The sequence below is a fragment of the Lathamus discolor genome, chromosome 1 (assembly GCF_037157495.1).
Source record: "Lathamus discolor isolate bLatDis1 chromosome 1, bLatDis1.hap1, whole genome shotgun sequence".
NCBI lineage: Eukaryota > Metazoa > Chordata > Aves > Psittaciformes > Psittacidae > Lathamus > Lathamus discolor.
In genome coordinates this window covers 10,976,519-11,000,137 of record NC_088884.1, presented here as the reverse complement: position 1 = coordinate 11,000,137, position 23,619 = coordinate 10,976,519, and the positions used below count along the sequence as shown (strand labels likewise).

The following is a 23,619-nucleotide window of genomic DNA, read 5'->3' as shown; positions in this document are numbered from 1 at the left end:
GGTAGTTTTGCATGGTGGTTGAGAGGAAGAAACATTTACTAGCTCACAAAATGTGAATCTACACATACAGAAGGGAATTGATTCTGAGAGTTACAGGAAATACAGCCTGGAATAACGGAGCTAAGGAAAGAATGGGATAGCAGCTGTAGGAACCCCGTTACGGGGGGCCGCCCTCTTCACAAGCAGAGTTACCCACAGGGACAGTCCTGGGTTGTGAGGGTTTTCAGAAGGGGGAACTTTCACACGATTTCTATTCCAGGCCCTTTACGGTGTGCAGAGCAGCAGCCACAGCATCCGACTGCTTCAGACGGGCCCAGCTTCAGGGCAACCCTAAAGTCACCTTTAGCCGTTCATTTTCCAGTGCAGGGCAAAGGATCGGTGTGTGGCATCGTGGCTTGGCTGTGCAGCACTGATGTGTACCGCTGCTGAAGTGTGTGCATATTCACTGTGCTACTGCGAAACACTCCCTGGCCAAATGTCCCATGTCAAGAGGATAGCTGCCAAAAAGCAGGAATGTGGAGTACGCACACAGGTACCTTGGCAGCATAACCGTGCGTGCTGCGCTGTGGCTGCCAGCTCCTCCTCGTCTGTGTTTTGTTAGTGTGATGGTGGTGTGTGGGAGCTCAATACAGACTTCTTGTCACCCAGCTCCTCACCGCTCCAAGTGGTGTGTGACAGATCCCGTTCTTGAGAGCTCGCTGATGGGGACAGCAACCGGCAGCACACGCTTTGTGTTCCACCCAGTACACAGCACGCTGCCATTAGAGAGGGGTTTGGCGCAGGTAAATGCATCGTTTCTACCACGTAATTTCCTCATCGTAAGTTACTTTATTGACACCACTGCTCATTCCAGCTGATGGAAAACAACCTGTGGTCTCCAGTAAGCGCCACCTCAGGAGCATGGTCATGAAGAACCTGTTTTGGCTTTGGCCGCACGCTGTCTTCTTGAAGAAGAGTACAAATCTCTCCGGGAAGAGATAACAAAACTGTGTTACACTCGCTCCAGGTTAGGTGTATGTTTAAAATGAGGAAATCTCTTGTTTTTACAGTTCAGTTCTTCTCTTAAAGCATTTCTCAGTACAGTAAGGACACTGAAAGGGCCTCTTGCCAAAGTAAATGTTATTCCTCTATCATCAGTCCAAGTTCTCTGGAGGTTATTGAGCTGTCAGCACAGTACCAGCCCACTTTGTTGGCGCATGGTCTGACGTCCACCTAAAGCTGTTGCAATGGCCTTGCCTGGGAGGAGAAAAAGCACTGCAGTTGTTGACCTTTAGATCAGCCCGTCTCCCCATCCATTTACTCTGCTCGGTGGTTCAGTTCTGCTGTTTCTCCTGCAGCGTGAGGCCAGGCTGAGGTGCGCAGCCGTCGGGGTTAGCTCCTGCCTGCAGTGTGGGGCAAAGCACGTCCAGGCAATTGTATTACTGCTGCCAACACCCTGCTTTCAGTGTTTTCGTCCTGGTTGCACTCCACTCCGAGAGGCGGCTTTTGAAGAGCTGTTTTAAAGTGGCCTTTGAATACCTTGCAGGTGGGTTTGCTGCACACTGTGTTGTGGGATGATGTGCTGGTGGTGCTGTTCTGGGCTTTTAAATCTGCGTGTCCACACGTATTTGCTGTCCTGAGGAAGAGCAGGTCTCCCTTCTATCCGAATGTTGGCTTGTTCCTCGTCCTTGGGCAGGGCTCTCTGGGTTTGTCTTGTTTAGGATGGAGTAATGTGGTGGAACAAGTATGAAACGTGTCCTGCAGGACACAGGGATGTGCCCTCATCCCAGCTCTGCTGCTGGTCCGGGGGGGCTCCTCACTGGTCTGGCCGCTGGCAAGGTGAGCCGGAGCTCAGCTGCTTGGCCGGTCACTGGTGAAGGGAGCAGTGGGGCAGAGGGAAGAGCGGCCGGGACTCTGCAGGAGAGCGCTGGCCGGCACCAGCTGTGGCCTCAGGGCTCTCGAGTTCGGACAGTGGCTGAGCAACCTCTGGGAGCTGCCCGGGGATCCGGGGCTGGCACTGAGGGCTTGGCACAGGCCACAGAGTCCATGTCCTTGTGCCCTCTTCGGCTCGATGTGGCTGCAGCATCAGAGGGAGCGAGGTGGAGGTTGAACCCCCTGGCGGGAGGGTCTCCCCCCCCCCGATGCTGGCCACTGAATCCCTCGTGTTTCAGGGAAGCCGAGCTTATGGAGCAAAGCCACGTGCAGCAGCGGCAGCAGCCCTGTAGTGTGTTGGCATTAAAGACACTCAAACCAGAGGCAGGTCTTGTGCCTCCAAGCTTTGTCATTGTATTTGCAGGGGGAATATCTTAGTTCATGAGCCTGAGATGGCCGTTTAACTGCCAGGTGCCGCAGTGGTAAATGATGCCCCTGAGCAAGCTGAGCGTGTGTCAGCCTTTCCTCCTGGATGCTCCCAACAGAAAGGTTCCCTTTTGGGTGCTCCAGGGGATCGCGGTCCTCCTGGTGCTGCCAGCAGCAAGGAGAAGCCCCGCTCTCCTCTCGTCGGTGGCTGTGCTTCGGTCATCGGCGCGCCGGATCAAATACCCGCACGTCAGGGGTCCCTCTGACTCCCGGAGAGGAAAGGCAGCAGCGATGCTCCTGCCTGCTGACGGGGGTGCCCCCTCCCCACCTGGTCCCCGAGAGCCCCAAGCTTTTGTAAGAGGATCGGGAATTTCTGGGTGAACCCCGACTGCCAGGGGTTATTCCTGTCTTCCGTCCCCGCTGCGGCTGCGCCGGAGCCCTGAGGAATCACTGGCGTTTTGCTTGATGCTCCTCATACAAAATCCAGCGGTTTCAGGTGTCATTTCTCGAACGTAATTACACGACATCCTGCTGCCAAAATTCCTCGGGCTTGGCTCCTGCAGTCAGCTCTCTCCGTGCTGGATTCCACCCTGGTTTGATTGCTTACGGTGTGTAACGAGCATCTACTGCATTGCTGTAAGCCCCTCTATGTGCTGCAGTCTGTGGAAGCGAAGATGGCTCGGAAGCGCGCTGCTGGCCCGCGAATCCACGGGAGCGGTGAGTGAGTAACACTGGAAAAGTAAGAGTCGAGTCCCATATCCCGGCCTGTGCCTCCCCCAGCCTCAGGTGGTTTTGTGCGGTTACCTCTGCTTTTAGTGCTGGGGCTTGGTTTTCTTCCCCTCTAGGCCAGTGCATCTCCATCAACGCCCCATTACTTCGAAAGCTGCTGCATCTGATTGATAAATACTCTGTGATGAATGAAACTGGTTATCACAGAATGGTTTGGGTGGGAAAGGACCTTAAAGCTCACCCAGTTCCAACCCCCTGCCGTGGGCAGGGGCACCTTCCACTGGACCTGGTTGCTCAACGCCCCGTCCAGCCTGGCCTTGAGCACTTCTCCTTTATTGTCCTTATTCTTGCCTCTGTTTTTTACGACGCACTGGTTGATGTGGATGTTGTAACTGCCGCTCCCGGAGCTGGTTACAGCTGCACAGGCCCCCGAGTGCTCTTCTTCCTTTCTTGGACTTGGCCTCCAGGCGCTGCCACCTCTGGGCCTCCCTCCTCACCAAGCCCCTGAGTCTCGACCTCCGCGTCCTCAAAGTGGTTGTGCTCTTCCCTAAGAACATCCACGAGTAAGCGCAGCGACAGAACCAAGACAGCCTCAGAGCAGTGCCAGCTAAGAGGATCCTTTCCCACCCTGGATGTTACCGCCCAGCCAAACCATCCCGAATCCAACAAATCCAGTTGGGATGTCATGGAGCCGCCAGCCTTCGAGAGCAAGAGACTCGCACAGCTTGTGTCTGCGTGATCCGTGGCGGTACTGTAGGGAAGCGCGCTGGGGTTAATCCTAGGAAGCAAAGGGATGCCTGGACACAGCTCCCCAGGAAGGGGGGCTCCCACGTGCTGAATCCCCATGGGCTCTTTCAGCGAACCGCGCAGCTCGGATGGGCACACGGTGTGCAGGATGGGGCCGGGTTGAGCTGGGTCCTGCCCCTGTGTGGTCCATGCAGATCAGATCATAGGCCAAACCCCGCCGTGTTTTGCAAACCCAGTACCTGGAGTTGGCACTGCGGCACGCGCAGTTCGTGGATGTGTTGCCACGTGTATTTAGTTCATTTCAGCTTGGAGCATGGCGGGCAAGGCAGGGGGAGGACGGGCTGACTGAAAACCAACCAGAAGGAGGGGAGAGCCCAGACAACATGGGGTAAGATTAAACAGGAGTGTGGACAGAAGCAACAGTAATTACACATCGCCTTCTGAATCACAGAATCAGCTTAGTCGGAAAAGACACACTACATCGAGTCCACCACTAACCCGTGCCACTGAAGGCCTCATCTACACGGTGTTTGAACAGCAGGGATGGTGGTTCCACCACTGCCCTGGGCAGCCTGCTCCAACGCCTGAGCACCCTCTCGGTGAAGCTTTTGTTAATACCCAATCTAAACCTCCCCTGGCGCAGCCTGAGGCTGTTACCTCTTGTCCTATCGTTTGTTACTTGGGAAGAAGAGACCACCCCCCTCCTGCCTCCATCCTCCTTTCAGTCTGCTGTAGGGAGTGACACGGTGTTGTCTCCCCCAGTTTTTCCCTTCTCCAGATTAAACCACCCCAGTTCCCTCAAGCCATTCACCTGGAATTAAACCACTTGAGACAGACCCGTTTAAGACCAGACATGGACGACTGCCAGCTTAGTGAAAAGGATTTATTAGAAAGTGTTAAGCACCACACAAACTGAGTTTTAGAGTATTTTTTCAGTAGACAGCACTCCAGCCTTATGCTGCAGACACCGTACGATGGGCTTTGGCCAGCCGCTGCGCTCACACGATCCATCTTTGGGATGAGGCATTCAAGCGTCACGCACAGTGAGCGCAAGGAGCGCAGAGAAAACCCTTTTGCTCTGCATCAGTTCACACAGGGTACACAGCAATGGACTTCCTCAAGGCAATTTGTACCGATGGAGTCACCACCACCCGGGGGGCTCAGCGTCCCCATCCCCTGCCTCCAGTGCACGTTGGGACCTGCAGCACGAGGAGTTCCAATAAATAGAAATCCAGCTTCCAAGCTATTTAACAATGAGGTTGAGGTACGTGCCTTCCTTACTGCTCTTCAGGAAAAGAATAAGAGAGGCTATGGATTAAGGCAATGCATTTCTTTAATTCAACACCGACATTTTATCGAACCGCGTATTTTCTGCTAAGTTCTGAAGCATTTCATTGTAAAAGATAAAGTTACTGATCATGTGCTATTCTATCCATCTTCTTCATTATGCTTTGAAATACAGTGGAGCATCACTATAGTCACTGCCCCAGCAACGTGGCAGCAAGTGACGGCTTATCTCCCAGCCAGGAGCTGCAGCACAAGGAATCAGTGACCCCATGTCCCAGTTGGAATCCTCCACCCACTCCCACTTCTCCTCTAGAAGGGGAAAACAACCCACAGAACACTTCTCCTGCTCCTGAAAGGAGCTTTATAGCAAGGCTCGACTGTATAAAGATATAAAAAGGCATTAAAATCTAGAAGTCCAGAGAAGGAAAAGGGAATAGAAATTTAGTACGCACGGCGTGATAAACCAGGAGAGACATAGCAATTTGCTACAACATCTTTCAGAAAGAGCTAACCCCTTTTAGCTTAAAATAGTTCAAGAGATCATACAAATTGCTACCACAGTGTAAAACTGAGTACTCTGAGAAAGCTAAACCCTGCTTTGACTGCAGAAAATGTATTCTCTCTGTGTCTAATTCACACAGCATTTTTATCGAGGCACTCACAAATAAATACAGACAGTCAAATGCTTCATTAAGCCTGCAGAAAGTCATGGTTAAAACCAAGCGACCAACCGTTGTGACAAACATCACCCACTTCACACATACACGCATCGCTCTCGAACCACGTGTGTGTAAGGGGGTGCGTGTCCCTTATTTCATCCTCAGGCCTCTGCAGGAATTACTGACAGGGCAAGGCTGGGTTTTCTGCCCAGAACAGTCCCATGGGGAACTGTTGGCTACAAGGAGGTAACTTCTCAGAAAACCTGACTGATCCTTTCTGTCCAGTTTATGCAGGTTTTGGGGCCAGGAGAGCTGGGGCTGGGGCAGAATCCAGGCTGAGCCAACACCAAAGGCTGTTACTGCATAGCAGGACTGGAGGGGGAGTGCTGAAATGGTCATGCCTGAGAGTAAGGGAACAAATATTCCTGTCTCAGAGTAAGGATACTTCTCCACTCAAATCTGGATGGAGCCCAAGCTGCTCCTTCCATAAGGAACATGTAATGATCTCAGTGTTTCTGCAACCCTCCTTGCTCCTATGTCAGTAAAACCGGTTTTACCTTAGGTGTAGGCATCATTTGGTGACCTCCACATCTGCTATTAAAATGCTTGTGGTACCTCTACTGACCTCCCTACACAAAAGTGCTCAGGGGAAGTAGAAGAGTTGTTGCATGTGACTTCAGACTGCACCCGTTCACTGATACCAGTCTGGAGCTCCATGCTACAGGCCCTAGTTAATGAAGAGAAAACACAATGCAGCTAAGATGTGCACCACTGGCCCTCTCAGATCAGCTGGGAGCCCAGTAACAAATGCCAACTCCTCCACTTGACTTGAAGAAGAAACTGGTTTATGTTTCTGAACATCCAGCTCTAGCATTCTAATTCCCCACTAGCTAAGGGCAGGGTTAGACATGATCGGAGGCTGTCAGTGTGTGTGTGTGTATGTCAGCACATTAAAGTCAGTCAAGTTCATCGCACTATCTTGAAACAAAGCGAAACCCATACAAACAAAACCAAGCAGCATCATTTTTATTTGGTGTTACAACAGATGTGCAGCGCCCACGGCTCTGGGCACTGCCCTTCACTGTTCATGACTTTTCTCTTTAAAATCTAAACAGTTCTTCTGCTCAGACAATTCCATGTGCTTTTTTATATACACATTGTGACCCCTGCATTCAGCCTGTCCAGTTAACGCTAGAAATCTCTGTCAAGGCAATACATTACTTTATAATTTGCTATAATTAGGGAGAAATCAAAAAGAAAAAAATTCATTTTAAATCTGACCCATTCCATGGACTGTACATACCTGTTCCAAAAGCAACGTACTCAGAAGTATCTAGTTTAATGCACTCTGTTATTCAAGTCAAAATGCTGTACATCTAAGTATCCACACAATCGTACATCCCTAATGATTCTTCTTTACACATTTCATTTCTCTTTAAGACATCTGCTTTTAAAAAGGAATAAAGAAGTTGCCCTGCAGGTCTCTAGTTCTTTAGAACAAAACATTATATACTACATTGAAAAATAACTTTATCAAACCCAGGTTCGAATCAGTGTCATGTACAAGTTTCAGTTAACGGTTCACGTCGCAATTGCACTTTGCATATGGAAGAAAATTAACAACTGAAAGCACATTCTATTTCCTCTCACAGGAGACGGCCTCTTCGGGGTTCTTCTTCCGTGAATGTTTGTATTTGTCTACATAGGCTTTCACCAGATTCGCCACTTTGGCAGAATTAACTTCTCCGCTCTTGCTATGGCAAACCTGAAACGGTTTTAAAGAAAAGAACCTGTTTGAAACATTGCTGGTCATTTGCCACTGTTCCACATCATTTCTTGATTTTCCCAACACCCCACGTTTCCCCACCTCAGGCAGAACTCTGGAAACTCCCAGTACTTCCCAAATGCTTCCTAAATACTTCTGAATTCCCATCCAACTGCTTCTCACAGTGAATGTGTTATGTTGCCAGGAGCCAAGAGAGCTCTCGTGGATGGAGAAAGATGGAAGTATTTGTGCTTTTCCCGTTCCCCTTTCCCAGCAACTACCAGTTGTGCCCACAAGACTGAGAAATTACCCCGAACACCACTTGAATTGAAACGCACGCATTTCAGATTACTCGGTCAACTTACTTTATCTACAGCTTTTCGCACTATTTCTTTATATTCCTCCTTAGTGATGTCTTTATTTTGGTAGAAGGGTTTAATAGCCAGTTTGACCTCTTGTGCCGCTTTTTCTTGAATTAACAGTTTCTGATCAAGAAACAAACTGGAGTGTTATTTTCCACTGCCTGCAGATGCAGCATTTTATCACACATTGAAACTTTACAGAGTACAAGGTATTACAAAGACTGGAAGAACCACACTCCCCTCACTCACATTTCAACTCTCATGAAGCTGCCCATGTTTTACTCAGACCAGAATGCTGTCCCGCAGCAATTAAAGTAATATTCAGAACAGTGATGCTTTAATGGAGACTACATAAAAAAGGCTTGCTAGTTTACGTGCTACAGCTGCCACAAAAGTATCACATACGTGATGATATCGAGCATACTACACAGAAGGATACTTGTCATGGTTTGCTATTTTTTAGTGTAAAAAAATTATATATATGATATATAAAATATTTATATGTATTTTTTATAGATAAATACAAAAAATGGTGTCTATATAAGTATACTCTGAACTTGCCTGGTCCTTCTTCGAGCTATCTGCACTGGCTTCCACTGTCACACTTGCTTTGTTCTCTCCCACTTTTACGGCTGCATTAACGCTCTTGATGTGACTTGACGATGTGGCATTACCCGAGCTTGGTCCCTGAACTGTTCCCGTGTTTCCCAGGACTGCTGCTGGAGCAGGCAAGGCTGGAGCACTCATGTTATTACTTACATGAGCAGCATTTGGAATACCCTGTTTCAAAAAGTTATCAGCAGTTAATACAGTTATCCTTCAGTATGGCAATATGCCTTTCTAGAAGTCTCAGCAGCTATAGAAAAGGCATGCTTGGGTTCATCAGCTAATTTCCACACTGTTCATTATTAGGGGGTACACACATTGTATCAAATCTACTCAGAGGAAAAAAAGATAAAGCTTGAAGAGTAAAGCCTCCTCCATGCACCACGGAGGCGGTGAAGATTCTTGCTCTGATCCCAAGGATAAAACAACCAAAGCACCCTGCAAACAGGCATGGAAGATGTTAGGTAGCACAAGGGGCAGGAACCTCATGGCTGCAGAACCTCTCTACTTGTCACAGAGTAACATTTGTTAAACACACATTCAAGTAACCTGCATTCCTGCATTGCAAGGATGCTGCTCTGAGGAAACATTTACTTCCATGCTTGTTGTCAGCTTGAACTTCCAACGAATTTCAAATCACCTCCAAGCCTACTCGAGCCTAGAGGTGAAATGCTGGCTGAAGCACCAGGATCTGTTCCTCAGGAAAAGCCATTTTCCGTACATTTCCAAACACCACCGGTAGACCCAGGCACTGCTGATACTTTGGAACTGAAAAATTAAGTAGCTCTCAGACCTCAGACAGCTCACTTGTAGCAAAAGCCAAGAACCTACACTCCCAACCTGTCTCTAGCAGGCTAACCTAACTGCTGCTTTTTTCCTGTGGGTGATCACCATTGCTCCCTTTACATCTCCATTTATCCAGGTGAAAAAATAATGAAACAGGAACTTGAGCTCCTTGGAAAGGACACAGATATTGAGCTGTCTCAATCAGCACACTGATGCTCGCCACTGCGCTCTCTTTATCTTCCTTTCAACAGGAAGGGCAGGTGGAGTCCCGCAGCATTCAGTAATCCCTATTGTGCTACCACCTAGGGCTTGTTCAGTGAAAGCTCAAAGACAAAGCAGCAGCAGCTCCCAAGAGTTCAGGTTCATGGACACCATTCCACAAAAGCAGGTGAGAGCAACAAATGTAACGGGCTTTGCTAACAAATAGCTGCATTTTTGAGCAATACACACATAGAGAAACATACTGGTTGCTGCACTAGATACTGTTTCACAGAGGTCTGCAGCCTAACTTCTGACTTCTCACAATTTTAGAGGTTAAACCTACTGGATTTCCAGTTGTGAAAATATTTTAATTACAGACAGCAGGCATTAATCAAATCAACAAGCAGTCTACCAGCATTTTTGTTCCAATGGTACCTTGCAGAGTATACTTGATTTCAAATGGCCTATAACCCCCCTCCGTATTTCCCACAGTACTTAAGCTCCTTTTGTTCTAAGTTAATGAACAGGAATGGTAACAGCAGCTGAAAGTGAAAAGAATATAGGCAATTTATCAGTTCACTTCCAATCTTTAGAGACAACGGATGAAAACAGAGGGTCAGAAATCATTGTTGTACAACATCGCTTTTTAACCTGGAATGCAGTGGAAAGCATTTTAGGTTAGAGCAAGCAGCCTGCAACAGAAGAAAAACACAAACCTCGGTCAACCCCTGAAGAGCACTTTACACATCAAAGATGCAGCGTTATGTCTCCTTGCTGGGCCATGCATTCTACTAGAAGTGGTTCATATTCCTTTCCCTGATATAAAAGCTCTTAATATAAACAGCTGGCTACAAGAAGAGCTCACATACACGAAGGTTGTTTCAAGATGTCTTGAAAGGCACAAAAAGATGGTCTGACCTGCCCCAAGCACAGCAATCTTTTTGAAACTGGAGAAATGAAGTGGGAGTTAGGTCTCAAACTGGGCATGCAAAACCCTGGAGGTTCAGGCAAGAAGGGGGATGCAGAACATACCAAAGAAAGCTTGGAAATTACTAACAAAAAGGCTCAAAAGACTGAACAGAACAGAAAATGCGTATGTGTGAGGAAGCTGCTGAGACAATGACAGCTGGAAAATGGAAGTGTGGAACAACAGGGTGCCACGCAGTACTTGGTAATTTTTCCTCTGCTGGTAAACCCCATGGGATGAGAACTGCAACAACGTTTAGGTCACTTCCTACACACTGATAAAAAGGGACTCGAACATTTCCTAAAGCTTAAGAATCGGGTTTTGAAAGAGAACACTTTAGTTTTGGAAATGGGGCACTTGTAAGAAGAAAAAGGTAATTGACAACACTGATGAAATTTTTCAGTGTTCCCATTACCAGCTGGAATGCCTTGTTACCACAAAACCCAGTTATGGTGTTGTGTATTATTATTTAAAAGCTATAGCCCCAAACCAACTCAGATCCTCATGGATACCTTCACTTTAACTTTAGTGTGGGGCAAAAGAAGACAGGCAAGAGAGAAAGAAACTGCAAGTATAAATTTATCAAGACTGTGGTATTCAATATAAGAAACCCTTAAACTGGTATTACTTTGATACTGCTCTTGCCATGGCTTCTGATAAAGCATACCTGCAATTGTTTTCCATCTTGCTGTGAAGCAATGTAGTTGACTTGTTGAGATGGTGGGGGTGGAGGTGGAGGCGGAGGTAATCCCTGAGACAAATTTGTGGGAGCAGCTACCTGTATGAGAGGCACTCCGGTAGGGAGATGATGCATGGGCATTGGAGGGGGGATGCTGAAAGGGTTTCCTTGCATATTCATCATGGGAGGAGGATGGACACCCACTGGATACGGGAAGATATTCATAGGCTGGTGCTGTGCATTCACTTGTGGCATTACATTCATTTGCTGCTGCATCATATTCATTGGTAACTGAGAACCATCACTCTGCTGGTTGCCTTGGTCTTTGAGGTTTGGATCTATCAAAAGAAAAACCAGGTAGTATATGAAGTAGAAAATCTGCATTTCGTAAAGCAAAAGTGAAGCCAACTCTTCACGAGGTATGGAATATCAAAAAGCTGTCTATCGTATGAGTATTTTAAAGATACTGCACTACATTACTGCACAGCATTCATCATCAGACATGTCAGTGAGCCAAATGCTAGTTTTGGAGTTAAAAAGAAGTTCAGGTTCCTATGGAAGCCTGCATTTTGAATTTCTATTTTCTCTACCTGCTCCCATAGCACAGCTAATAAATTATATCACACTGAAACAGTAATTCACCAGCAAAGAGCAGAATGACAACACAACTTCGAAGGTTAGTTGTATGCTGCAATTCTCTGCTCCCCTTCGCCTGATTCACACACATTCTCTGTGCATTCCTGTTAACTACAGAAATTCTCTGCTGGGTTTTCTTCCACTGAATCATCAAAAGTTCTCAACCAATTTCAAAGATGCTCATATTCAGAAAGAGTTGTTCAAAAGCCCTGTAACGGTACAACAGGGAAAGGACAGGGGTAAAAATATAACCTCTTGGGGTGCCACTTCTTTAAAAGACTGCTTTAGTAGCTCATTCTATCTTCGACAGGAGCCAGAAAGTTAACATGTAGCAGCAAGAAATTAGCTCTAAGAAACAGTTGATGGATTATAATTCACATGTTCTTCCCTTAGAATCTCTTCCTTGAGAAACCCACTGCCACCTAATTCACAGGGAATGGGATTTAAACCCTTCTGCTTCACCCTAAATCACCTTTTTTAAAGATCACGGGCTAACTGAATCACTGAGGTTGGAAGTGAACCTAACAGTGTGATTGTTCCTGAGCTACGTGATCGAAAGGCTGTAAATTGCACCATGCTTTCAATTAAAGGTTGAATAAATTTTGCCTGCAGCAGGCTGAAGGTTGACAAAGTTGCCCCAAAACTAAGAAGCTGCCGATGCAGTTGTCTTTGAAAGAGGAAGAAAGCTGCTGGCATATAGGATGAAAATGGATAAAAATGAAAGACAAACCAAGGAGACAATGGGAAAGTGCAAGCGTGGTTGCCTTCTGAACTGGATTTTATCATTTTTAAATACAATTCACATGTTTTAAAATACTTTTAATACTTCAGGGCATTCATACTCTGTAGATGAATTCTTCGCTATTCAGAATTAATCCCATCCACCGTGAACTCACTACAAGAAAGTTTATTTCCGCCAGGGCAGTCACTTTCAGATATACTCCAAAATATGAGACTTCTATTGAAGCTTTAGAGGAATTGTAACGCTGAAGCACAGGAGAAGTACTGGGTTTGCATTTATAAATCTCCTTACGTTATTTTTTAAAGCATTTAAAGAAGAAATGCTTACACTGAAGCAAGATGAATACCAACATAGTGATTTGCCATCGCTAGAATGTTACCCATGTGGGTCTGTGAAGGCAAATGCAAGTCTCCTTGACAAAAAAAAAATATCACCCTTTTTAAAAGGCATGCAGATGCTAAAAGTAACTTTGAAGAGAATATGATTTCTCTTCAGCCAAATCGGTTTACTTGAGCAGCTCCATCTTCAGATGCGTAATCTTTAAACCCCAAATTTTAAGTGAAACCAAAAAAGCCATCAGAACGCCAGAAATCCCCAAAGCCCATACCCTAAACCCCTCCATATTGCAAAAACACTATGGATTCACCCCAAATTATTTTTACAAACCAATTAGCTTGGGATAGAGCATGGCCTGGATTTTACTCAGCTACTAAAGCTGTGACTAAGCTCTTACGTTTCAAAACTATGAATACCTTGTTCAGACACCTCCTCTTCTTGTCTCATGCCCCATCCAGACTGTGGGCTTGATGAGTTGCGTCCCCTTCTTGAATAGTAATTCTGCACATCAGCAGGTAAAGTCTTTCTTACAGCCCAGCTGGATGCAGATGTCCACCCAGATCTGTCAGCAGGTGTATCGAAAGAGTAATCTTGTTCATTCTTACGCTTGTAGGGCTGATGTTCTGAGAACCTTGAGGTTTCATTCCCAGAACCATTTGAGTTCCCTGAGACAGGTTTTCTATTTTGCCAGTGATTTTCACTCTGGTCTCCATACATGAAACCACCTCTTCCACGCCCACCGCGGCCACGATGACCCCTCCCTCGATTTCCAATCCAACCTGAACCATAGTTTTTATTCCAAGAGTGTCCTGAATTGTCATGCCTGCTATCTTCCCAATGTGGTTTCTCTCTCTCTCTGTTCCTGACTTCAGGAACCGAGTTTATCCTTTCCATTACCCAGTCTGGACAATCATTCCTCCTATTGTCTGAAGAACACTGATCATCATTGGTTTTTTCTGTATTGTCCTTCTCTTTTTTAAGACTTTCATTCTGTTTCTCTTGATCACTTCTTCTGTATCGATCATTTCCTCTGTGACTCCTCCAGCTGTCATTTGTCCATCTGTCCTTCCATCGAGGTGAATGACTGTCCCTCTCATTTCTAGAGAATGAAGAGCCTTTATTTCTTGTCCTAGATCTGGACCTCGACCGAGATCGTGACCGTGACCTAGACCACCTCCTATTTCTTCTTTCTCTGTCACGATCTCTTCTCTGACTGTCTCTATCACTGCTTCGAGATCTAGACTTTTGCCTCGGAGACAAATCCTTAGCTCTTGACCGAGAAGATGACCTCCTGCTTTCCCTGATAGTTTCCCTTTTGGGGGATCGAGATGGTGGTTTTGTCTCATCTTTGAGTGTCTCTCTCTTTGGAGAATGAGATAAGGATCTCCTTCCCTCCCTCCCAGCTTCCTTCTTGGGTGATCGTGAGCTCCTGTCTCTGCTCATCTCCCTTTTAGGGGATGGTGACTGAGATTTCCTGCCCTCTCTCACAGAAGGAGACCAAGTTGTTGATGGAGAGTGAAACCTAGATCGTCTAGTTCGAGCCTTTTTATCTTTCTTGAGTTCAGACTGGCACTCTCTCTCTTGAGGAACAGTTTCATCTTTTTCATCAGAAAGTCCTGAAACTGACGTGCAGTTTTCCACATCACGCTGTAAGGAGTTTACTTTGTCTTGCTCTGTACTTTCAACCGGTGGTATCTGTTCAACCTGAGCTTCATTCTGGTCACTGCAAAATGAATCACAATCCATCGGTATCATTTCATTGTTATCTTCACCAAAATGTTTATGTTCAACATTTACCTGGGGTGTATCTGAAGTTCTACCTTCTTCACTTTCTGGCACAGAGCTCTCTTTTAAGCACTGTTCCGACGTACTGTCCAAAGAAACACTGTGTGTTAATGCATCTGGTTCTTCATCTTGAAGAGTTTCTAAGTTTTCAGTATCTGTACTTGTACAGTCTACTACTGTTTTTTCTTCAGCCTTGGAATCATCTATTTCTATGGCTTCTGGGCATTCAGGCATTTCGCTTCTGGGGCTCTCTAATGGCTGATCTTTCCCCAAAGGTTCTGGACATTCCAACAATTCATTTTCTGGACTAGCTATGGGTTGATCTACTTTTGCCAAGGTTTCTATATTCTCCATTAATTCATTCTGAGGAGTAGACAGCGTCTGATCTACTTCTTCAACAGCTGCACGATCACACGCTTCATCTTTGGGACTAGCTACTGTTTCCATTTGTTTAAGAGTATCTTCACAAATCTCCTGATCCTGAGGATCCGCATTTTTTTCAGTAACATCTTCTACTTTGATTTCCTGATTTTCTTCTCCAAAAGTTAGCACTGGAGGCTCTTGCACATTAGAGCTACTTGCATCCACACTGCCTGAAGTATCCTCATCTTTGTCACATTCTCCTGTAGTTTCCTCAGTTTCTGCATGCTCACTACAGCTTTCCAATCCATTAGCAGATTCTGCTTCTGTGTTATCCTTCTGTGGAAGGCTTGCGCTTTCATTATCTGACTGATGGCCTTTATCTAATGTCACAACTGCTTCAGGCTCAGCAACATCATCATCTTCCACTGGATCACTGGGTGACTTTTCAGAACGTGCAGAACTTCTCAGTTTCTTTTTAGCCACTGGTGTTTGTTGTTTAACTGTTCGTTTAGACTTCCGTTTTGGAGGAGCCTTCTCTGGTTCTGAAGGAGATTTATTCAGAGATGGGCTGGTGCCATCAGGGGCACTGCATGCAGAACTGCTTGACCGAGGCGAGCTCCGAGATGGACCCCGAGTCTCATTTTTGTTTCGTGCAGACCTTCTTCTAGGAGTAGTAGTAACCGATTTCCTTCTAGTTCCTCTAGCACCAGATGAACCAGAAGCTTGCTTTTTCTCTTCTCCTTCTTGGGTACATGCAACAGCATATCCTTTACCTAAGGATTCTAATAAAAGCAGAATTCATTAAAGTTTGGTAATAACCATTTATCCAAACAGTTAAAAACGTAACTGGTTCAACAGATATCCTTAATTAATACAATTTAGAATTCAGTATGAAATGCTGCCACAGCATATAGCAGTTCCTGGCATTCTATAATCTAGATCTGTTAGCAGTGAAGCCTCAGTACTACAGGCAGCGACACTGGTAAATGGCCATCAGTGGATGACCACGTGGAAAACAGCAATGACAGCGTATCTCTCTACAGAATCAAATGTTGGACAATGCAAACTCTTTCACCAGTTATAAGACAGACCTTGCACACTCCGCAGCAAACTGGACTTCAGACTTCCAACAAGGCACCCAGGGCGCCTACAGCACCTAACAAACTGAATCAAGAGTGCAAGTCTTGGGGTAGGCTAGGAGTTTAACCCCAAAACTAAAGCTTTAAGAAGAATAACTGTAAGTCAGATATAGCAGCACAAGAGTTCTTCTGTTCATACTGCATTAATTTATTTCACACTACCCACAATTGGATAAAAATCTCTGTAGGGAAGCCAAGGGTTATATTCACTCCAGAGGGAACAGACTGTACCCTTGATACCTAAGAAAGAAAGTTAATAAGGGACAGCTCAGGAATTAAAGACTAATGATAATTAAGAAAATATACTTGAGTGTAATACTTCAGAACCAAATTTCTTGATATGTCCATTAATTTGTTTCATACTATACGCAGATTTCAGAAAGCATCAGGAATTTGGTGTTTAAAATAATTCTTTTCACAGCTTCAATTTCACACACAAATAGTGGAAACTTCCTAAGGTTAACTGGTATGGATTTTTGCAATACATTTATCACATCACACTAAAACACTTGATTCTAATTCTCTGTATAATGTTACTGTTTCACATTCACTTCTTTAATGTATTCTTAAATAGATAATAGAAAAACAAGATAGGAGTAAGACAAGTAAGTAACAACACAAACGTCTCTTTCTACTGCCTTACTACTTTGTTAGCAGAATGAAAAATATATCACTGCCAATTAAATCCAAACACGTAACCTGATAACCTTAGAGAATTAACTTCACAAGCACCTAGCTAGCCTTTAAAAGGCTAGAACAGAGCACAGGATTATAATCACCTCCTCTGACCTCCCTTGTAAACACAGTAATTTGCCTGAACATGAAAAGATAGTTTTGGATGTCTGATCAAAAATGATCAAATTACCACTCCAGTTAATGAAACCCAACAGTATCCACTGTATAGAAGGTACCATGTACTTAAAAACCTAACAATGTGCGTTGTAAAGAACTTCCAAAGGAGTTTTAGGTGACTCGCACTATTTGAGGTACCTACTGTAACAGTCTGCTCAGTAATTTTGTTAGAAAAGGACTTCACAGTGGTTAACCAGCAGTTACTCCATCACATGGGCCTGTCTCTATGTCTTCACACCTACTACAATAGCCAGGAAAACACATCAGACGTTACATGTCATGGCAAATATTTAATATCGGTGGTTATTTTCTTCACGGGGAAAGAAATCACCCTGTAATAACAACCACCACCAGTGCCACCACCAGAATACAGGTGGAATGTGGGAATCCTGACAGAATCAAAAGACAAGTTATTTCTGTGGCACTTTCAAAGTCTACTTGTGAAGCACACCCCCTTTCTAGCATTCCTTACTACTTGTAAATTTTAACTGACAAGCTTCACCAGGTTTGGACTTGGACCAAATACAAGGGATTTCAGCCCATGGAATCTTTATTTACAAATATTTTAATCATGCAAAAGAACTGCCTAATGCCAACCTAAACCATTATGGTATTTGTAGATTCACTGATGCATTTTCAGGTCAAATTAGTAAAAACACTAGTGGTCAGAGAATCTAAAAAAACCTGCAGCAGCTGCAGGGAAGATTCAGGCAGTAGTTATACATCACTGATACTTCTATGACCCTTAGCACAACTCTGGAGGCAACACTATGAGTTGTAAGACAAAAATATCTGGAAGAAAAAAGAATTTCCTTTTCTTTCCTTATCAAGACTCAAATTCAAAATCTGCCACTTCTCCCAAAAAACAGCATAAAGGATTTAGTTCCATGTTCTGCCTTAGGAGTTGACAATGTTATGAGCATTTTAAATTAGTTGCTGATATTACCAACAATTCACAGAATCATAGAATGGTTTGGTTTGCAAAGCACCTTACGATCACCTAGTCTCAAGCCCCTGCCAGGGGCAGGGAGACTCCCACTACACCATGTTGCCCAAGACCCTGTCCAACTTGGCCTTGAACACTGCCAGGGATGGAGCATTCACAACTTCCTCAGGCACCCTGTTCCACTGCCTCACCACCCTCAGAATAATTTCTTCCTTATATTCAACCTAAAACTCCACTGCTTAAGTTTAAACCCATTACCCCTTGTCCTACCACTACAGTCCCTGATGAAGAGCCCCTCTCTGGCAATCTTGTAGGCCCCCTTCAGGTACTGGAAGGCTGCTATTAGGTTTCCATGCAGCTTTTTCTTCTCCAGGCTGAACAGCCCCAACTCTCTCAGCCTGTCTTCATACGGGAGGTGCTCCAGCCCCTGATCATCCTCGTGGCCTTCCTCTGGAGGGAAACCACAGCTAAACACAGTACTCCAAATGGGGTCTCATGAGAGCGAAGGGACAGGATCACCTCCTTCAACCTGACGTTCACACTTCTTTTGAAGCAGCCCAGTATATGGTTGGTCTTTGGGCTGGGAGCGCACAAACAACATTAGGCTATTTATTCACATATTCTAAACAGCCTAATGTTGAAAAATATTCTGTAGCTGATTTAAATGTTCTTTATCTTCCTGATGAGAGAAGAAACTGGTTTTGGGGTTGGTGATTGGTTTTGCTGTTGTTAAAATGCTTTTGGTGCATACTAACAAAGAAGCCTGACTGTGTAAGTAGAAATGTGATTACAAGTCAAGAGATACGAGCTAGCACATATTCTCATTACTACTAGAAGCTGAAATAGTTAAATTGCATTGCCAAGCATCAGAGTCTCTAAGGAGCAACCTATATATTTTTCACTGGTCAATGTGGAGGTGAAATATGTATCTTTAAAAAGAATGAAGAATATGACTGAGTAAAACATCTTTTTCCACAATCTTTCTACTAAACTCTTCCCAGACATTCACTTCCTCAATTTTTGTAAGCCATGAGACCCAGATCTCCCCTATCTCTTTGCCTGCTAGTCAACTGAAAATAGTGTAATTCCCAGTTCAAAGAAGGTGTTAACCCTGGCCTTAAAACCCAGCATTCTTTTGTTTTCTCTTCTTTGAACTTGTGTAGCCTATTGGAAGAGAAACTACATTCTTGCTGACTATGGAGAGAGAGGCTGTTAAAGTAACTGGAAGAGGGTCTTCTGCTAAATTCCTGCCAGATCCTGGAACAGAAGCACTTCTGCAAGCTTTTGCCCTGTAGAGCTTGTAGGCATACTGAAACAGATCCATACACTGCACTGTTTCCTCACTACTCTTCTCTGTCAGGAAAAAATTTGGTCTTCACACTGCAAAATATACTGCTGAAATATATCAAGCCATTCATAATATATCAAAATGAGATTTATCCTTGAGCAGTAAGAAAAGAAGTTGTAACAATAAAGAAAGTGTTTAATTTAGAAATGGAATTAAGTCACATATAATACTTATTTTCATCTTCAAAGGAAAGATCTTACGTACGTTTTAGGGTGGCTGGTTCACCTTCTATATTCTAATTTCAGAAATAGATCAGATTATGTTGAAATAGCACCAAACTGCACCAAACCATTTTTTTGTCCCCTGTTAACTGTAACTATATATTCCACTTTGCTTTCTAAGGATCTAATTTAACAGTATTCCACATGAGCTATAAATAAAACTTACAAAAAAAAAGTTTACCAAAGTTTTCCAAAGGCCTGACATTCGTTGGAAGAATTGTCCCTGCCACTGTTGTAGAAGTGAGAAGAAAGGTCTCAGCTTCAGCTCCGTAAGACATTAAAGGAATTCTGGAAAAGTAAAAGCATTAGCATGAGTTGTTTTAACTGTTTGTAGCAAGTTTTGGAAACAATGGACAAAACCAGAACATTAAGCAACTATGACACTTCCAACCTCACCACAGCTGGAGAGAAAGGCAAAGCTGACAGCAAACAAAACTTCCCTTCTCATATTTAATTTCAGGTTTATGTTATTGCCTAACCTAGTAAAACAGTTTGAACAAGTTATGTTATGTTAAAGTAATACGCACTTGGCTTTCTTCAAAGCCAAACATAGAACCATCTCCTCCAAATTAGTAGGCTCTACTACTGAAAATAGAACACTGACGTAGCACTTTAGCAGAAGAACAGCCTTTTTTTGTGCATCAAAATCTAACATGACAATTTGGTAAAGGTGGCTTTTTTTTTTTCCAACCAAACCAAACCAATATATATTTATTTAGACTTCCTCAGCAAACCTTGTGCAAACCCAGAGTTTAGTTACCCATCATGGACAGTGAGATTGAGTGTGCCCTCAGCAAGTTTGCCGATGACACCAAGCTGTGTGGTCCGACTGATACGCTGGAGGGAAGGGATGCCATCCAGAGGGACCTTGACACGCTTGTGAGGTGGGCTGATGCCAACCTTATGAAGTTCAACCATGACAAGTGCAAGGTCCTACACCTGGGTCGGAGCAATCCCAGGCACAGCTACAGACTGGACAAAGAAGAGATTCAGAGCAGCCCTGCAGAGAAGGACTTGGGGGTGCTGGTCGATGAGAAAATGAGCATGAGCTGGCTGCAGTGTGCGCTCGCAGCCCAGAAAGCCAACCGTATCCTGGGCTGCATCAAAAGGAGCGTGACCAGCAGGTCGAAGGAGGTGATCCTGCCCCTCTACTCTGCTCTCCTGAGACCTCATCTGGAGCATTGTGTGCAGTTCTGGTGTCCTCAACATAAAAAGGACATGGAACTGCTGGAACAAGTGCAGAGGAGGCCACGAGGATGATCAGGGGACTGGAGCACCTCCCGTATGAAGACAGGCTGAGGAAGTTGGGGCTGTTCAGCCTGGAGAAGAGAAGGCTGCGTGGAGACCTCACAGCAGCCTTCCAGTACCTGAAGGGGGCCTGTAGGGATGCTGGGGAGGGACTCTTCATTAGGGACTGTAGTGACAGGACAAGGGGTGATGGGTTAAAACTTAAACAGGAGAAGTTTAGATTGGATATAAGGAGGAAATTCTTCCCTGTTAGGGTGGTGAGGCACTGGAATGGGTTGCCCAGGGAGGTTGTGAGCGCTCCATCCCTGGCAGTGTTCAAGGCCAGGTTGGATGAAGCCTTGTGTGGGACGGTTTAGTGTGAGATGCCCTGCCCGGGGCAGGGGGGTTGGAATTAGATGATCTTGAGGTCCTTTCCAACCCTAACTATTCTATGATACTACAATTTTTCAGTTATCACCAAGTTGGAATGAAACTTTCCATAAGGAAAAGTATGTGTGAAAAAAATTAGTTTAAATCCTACCTCCAACTTATAAACAAATATGTCTTTACTTGCTCTTCTGTCTTTAGCCTTTGTTTTATGCCAAAGAAAGTAAAGAGATACATAGTGAAACTGAGATCATAGACCAATTTATTACCATGTTATTTTAAAATCAGCAGCATTTTATGCTTCTGCTTTATATTCATGAAAACACCCTTAGGGTATTTTAACATGCATCTGCTCTTTGATGAAAGAAATTACTTTATGTTCTATGTTTCATCTGATAGAACCTCTCCTATCTCCTTCTAAATGCATTTGTTCATAAGCAGTTACAGAAAGAAGTAAGAACCAATGTATGAGAAAGGAGTATTGGAAGTGGGTGGAAAATCAGAATTTGACTCATGTTAAAGCAAACAGTCTGATTTCTAGTGACAGAAATAATTTAAACAGCACATGGAACACTAACTTCCGAATACAAAACATATTTAAAAGCGCATTTGTGCATATTAAGATGCACAAGTCACTGGAGTTACTATGCTTGTCATAAGTATCAGAAAAGCATTAAGGTATACAGAAGATAATCTGCTGACACAAAAGTAGCATGTGACAAATACACAAAAATTTAATAGATTACATGCAAACACTATTTAGTTTTATGATCAAATGATATTCTATCTAAAGAGTAATCCAAATTCATCAAATTCCAAACTTGAAGTCTTACATTAAGAGCCTTTGCACTATGAATGCATAACACATACCTTTCAACTCTAGCGATGGCAGATGAACAGGATAACTCCAGTGCTTGTCTCTTCTGTCTGATTGCTGCATCAACTTCTGTGAATTCTGTACTGAAATACAAATTTCATGCAAAAAGTTACAAATGGCAAGTCTGTATCACCATGATTTTCAGTAACTATTTCTATCAATGACCTTTAGAAAAAAATTAACTGTATTAGAACTTTAAGTCATGATGAAACTATGCATGGTTATTGTTTAGAGCGGTCACACTAAACGTAACAGCCCTAAATAAATGAGGCAGACAGAACAGAAAACAGGAGACATGCCTACGGGGAGTTGAAAGATGGGAAGAACTTCGCATCCTTGACAAAGTAATACTGTTGCATGCATGGCAATTTTTCTTTTACAGACTGCTGACAACATACACATAATATTTTTTTTTATTAGGCCATATTATTCAAATAATGTTCTTCCAGACTGTTCTTCCATCTTATCAACCAAGAAATTATTTTTTACCAGTTCCTATGTGTTAGGCTCATTAAGCAGAACTGCTTCATCTATGTTTAAGGTGTTCCTCTTGGAATCAAGGAACAACAAACCAGATTCTTTCTCATACAAACCAGGGTATTTACTGTTAAGTGTTTTGCTAACTGCTGCTGGAATAAATGGACTAACCCTTTCTTACCCAAGGCTTCGATTCAGCAAAGAGAATAAATATGAGCTAAAAATAAAACTTATTAACTCGTATTAAATCAGTGAGATTAAAAGCACGCACGCTCATGTATCTTAATGCTGAGCACAAGACAGAAATCGAGGTGTGCGTGTAACAATACTAATTTTAACAAGTTTGTGTTTCTCCTTTAATAAATACAATCTTAAAAATATTTCAAGCTAGTATATACAGACAGAAGCAGAAGGAACTATAGCACCTGCAATACAGTAATCTACCAGTTTCTCTTAAGCACTAATATATACTAACCAGTCATTTCTACAGCTAAAAGAGGATTCTTCATTGCTACCACCAGCTGGAAGTGTGCTGAAGAAATTAGTTCTGAAGCACTCATTCCAGCAGGTCTGTCTTCTGGGCTACAAAAGAAATATCATGATTTAAAGATTTCCAGAATAAAATAATTAACACATAACACATTAAGACACACTGAATTTACACCACGAGAGCAAAACTAGCTCACAAAAAGCAGGCACATAGTAGCTTCATAGTTATATGCAGAGATCTGCAGTTACACAAACAAATCTCTATTCAGTCTCCAAATTTTCAACATCCGTTCTTTGCAGGTGAACTTTGTATTTTAGATAAGCAAAATCTTTAATGCTCCATACAGAAATGATTAATAAATGAGCCTGATCCTTACTATTTCATAATTTCCGCTTCTGCTACCTAATGAACCAGAGGAGTTACAGCACTAGTACCTCCAGACAGAGCCCTTCGCAGCAGTTCACTGAATGTTTAGTTTCAGAGTAACAAGAAAACCTAAATGCAAGTAGCTGGGATTCTCCTTTGCCTTCAGGTAGGATTACAAAGAGAAGATCGACTGGAGTGTCTGTTTACTGGGTCCTCATGCAAAGGCATAATACTCAGAATCCACTTCACATTTGTACAAATACCACCCTCTACTGCAATTGTTAACAACACCTAGCCACCCACTGAATGTGAGCGTAACTCCTTTTGCCTTGTGTGCAGCAGACTCTGGCTGCTGTGTACTG

The 23,619-nt window shown here is 43.9% G+C and overlaps 1 protein-coding gene across 4 annotated transcripts in view; it reads right to left on the bottom strand.

Moving 5' to 3' along the window:
- Positions 1-6,708: 6,708 nt before the first annotated feature.
- Positions 6,709-23,619, bottom strand: part of SCAF11 (SR-related CTD associated factor 11) — a 46,568-nt gene continuing 29,657 nt past the window's right edge. For 3 of the 4 annotated variants that reach the window (XM_065690120.1, XM_065690199.1, XM_065690283.1), the window contains exons 8-15: positions 22,877-22,983; positions 21,918-22,007; positions 19,615-19,721; positions 13,196-15,709; positions 11,054-11,403; positions 8,388-8,606; positions 7,830-7,949; positions 6,709-7,464 (exon numbers count right to left, since the gene is read on the bottom strand). In XM_065690120.1, the coding sequence (XP_065546192.1) occupies positions 7,336-7,464; positions 7,830-7,949; positions 8,388-8,606; positions 11,054-11,403; positions 13,196-15,709; positions 19,615-19,721; positions 21,918-22,007; positions 22,877-22,983 (3,636 nt within the window). In that variant the 3' untranslated portion in view covers positions 6,709-7,335. The remainder of the gene's footprint in view (positions 7,465-7,829; positions 7,950-8,387; positions 8,607-11,053; positions 11,404-13,195; positions 15,710-19,614; positions 19,722-21,917; positions 22,008-22,876; positions 22,984-23,619) is intronic. The other variant, XM_065690352.1, reaches the window with a different exon arrangement.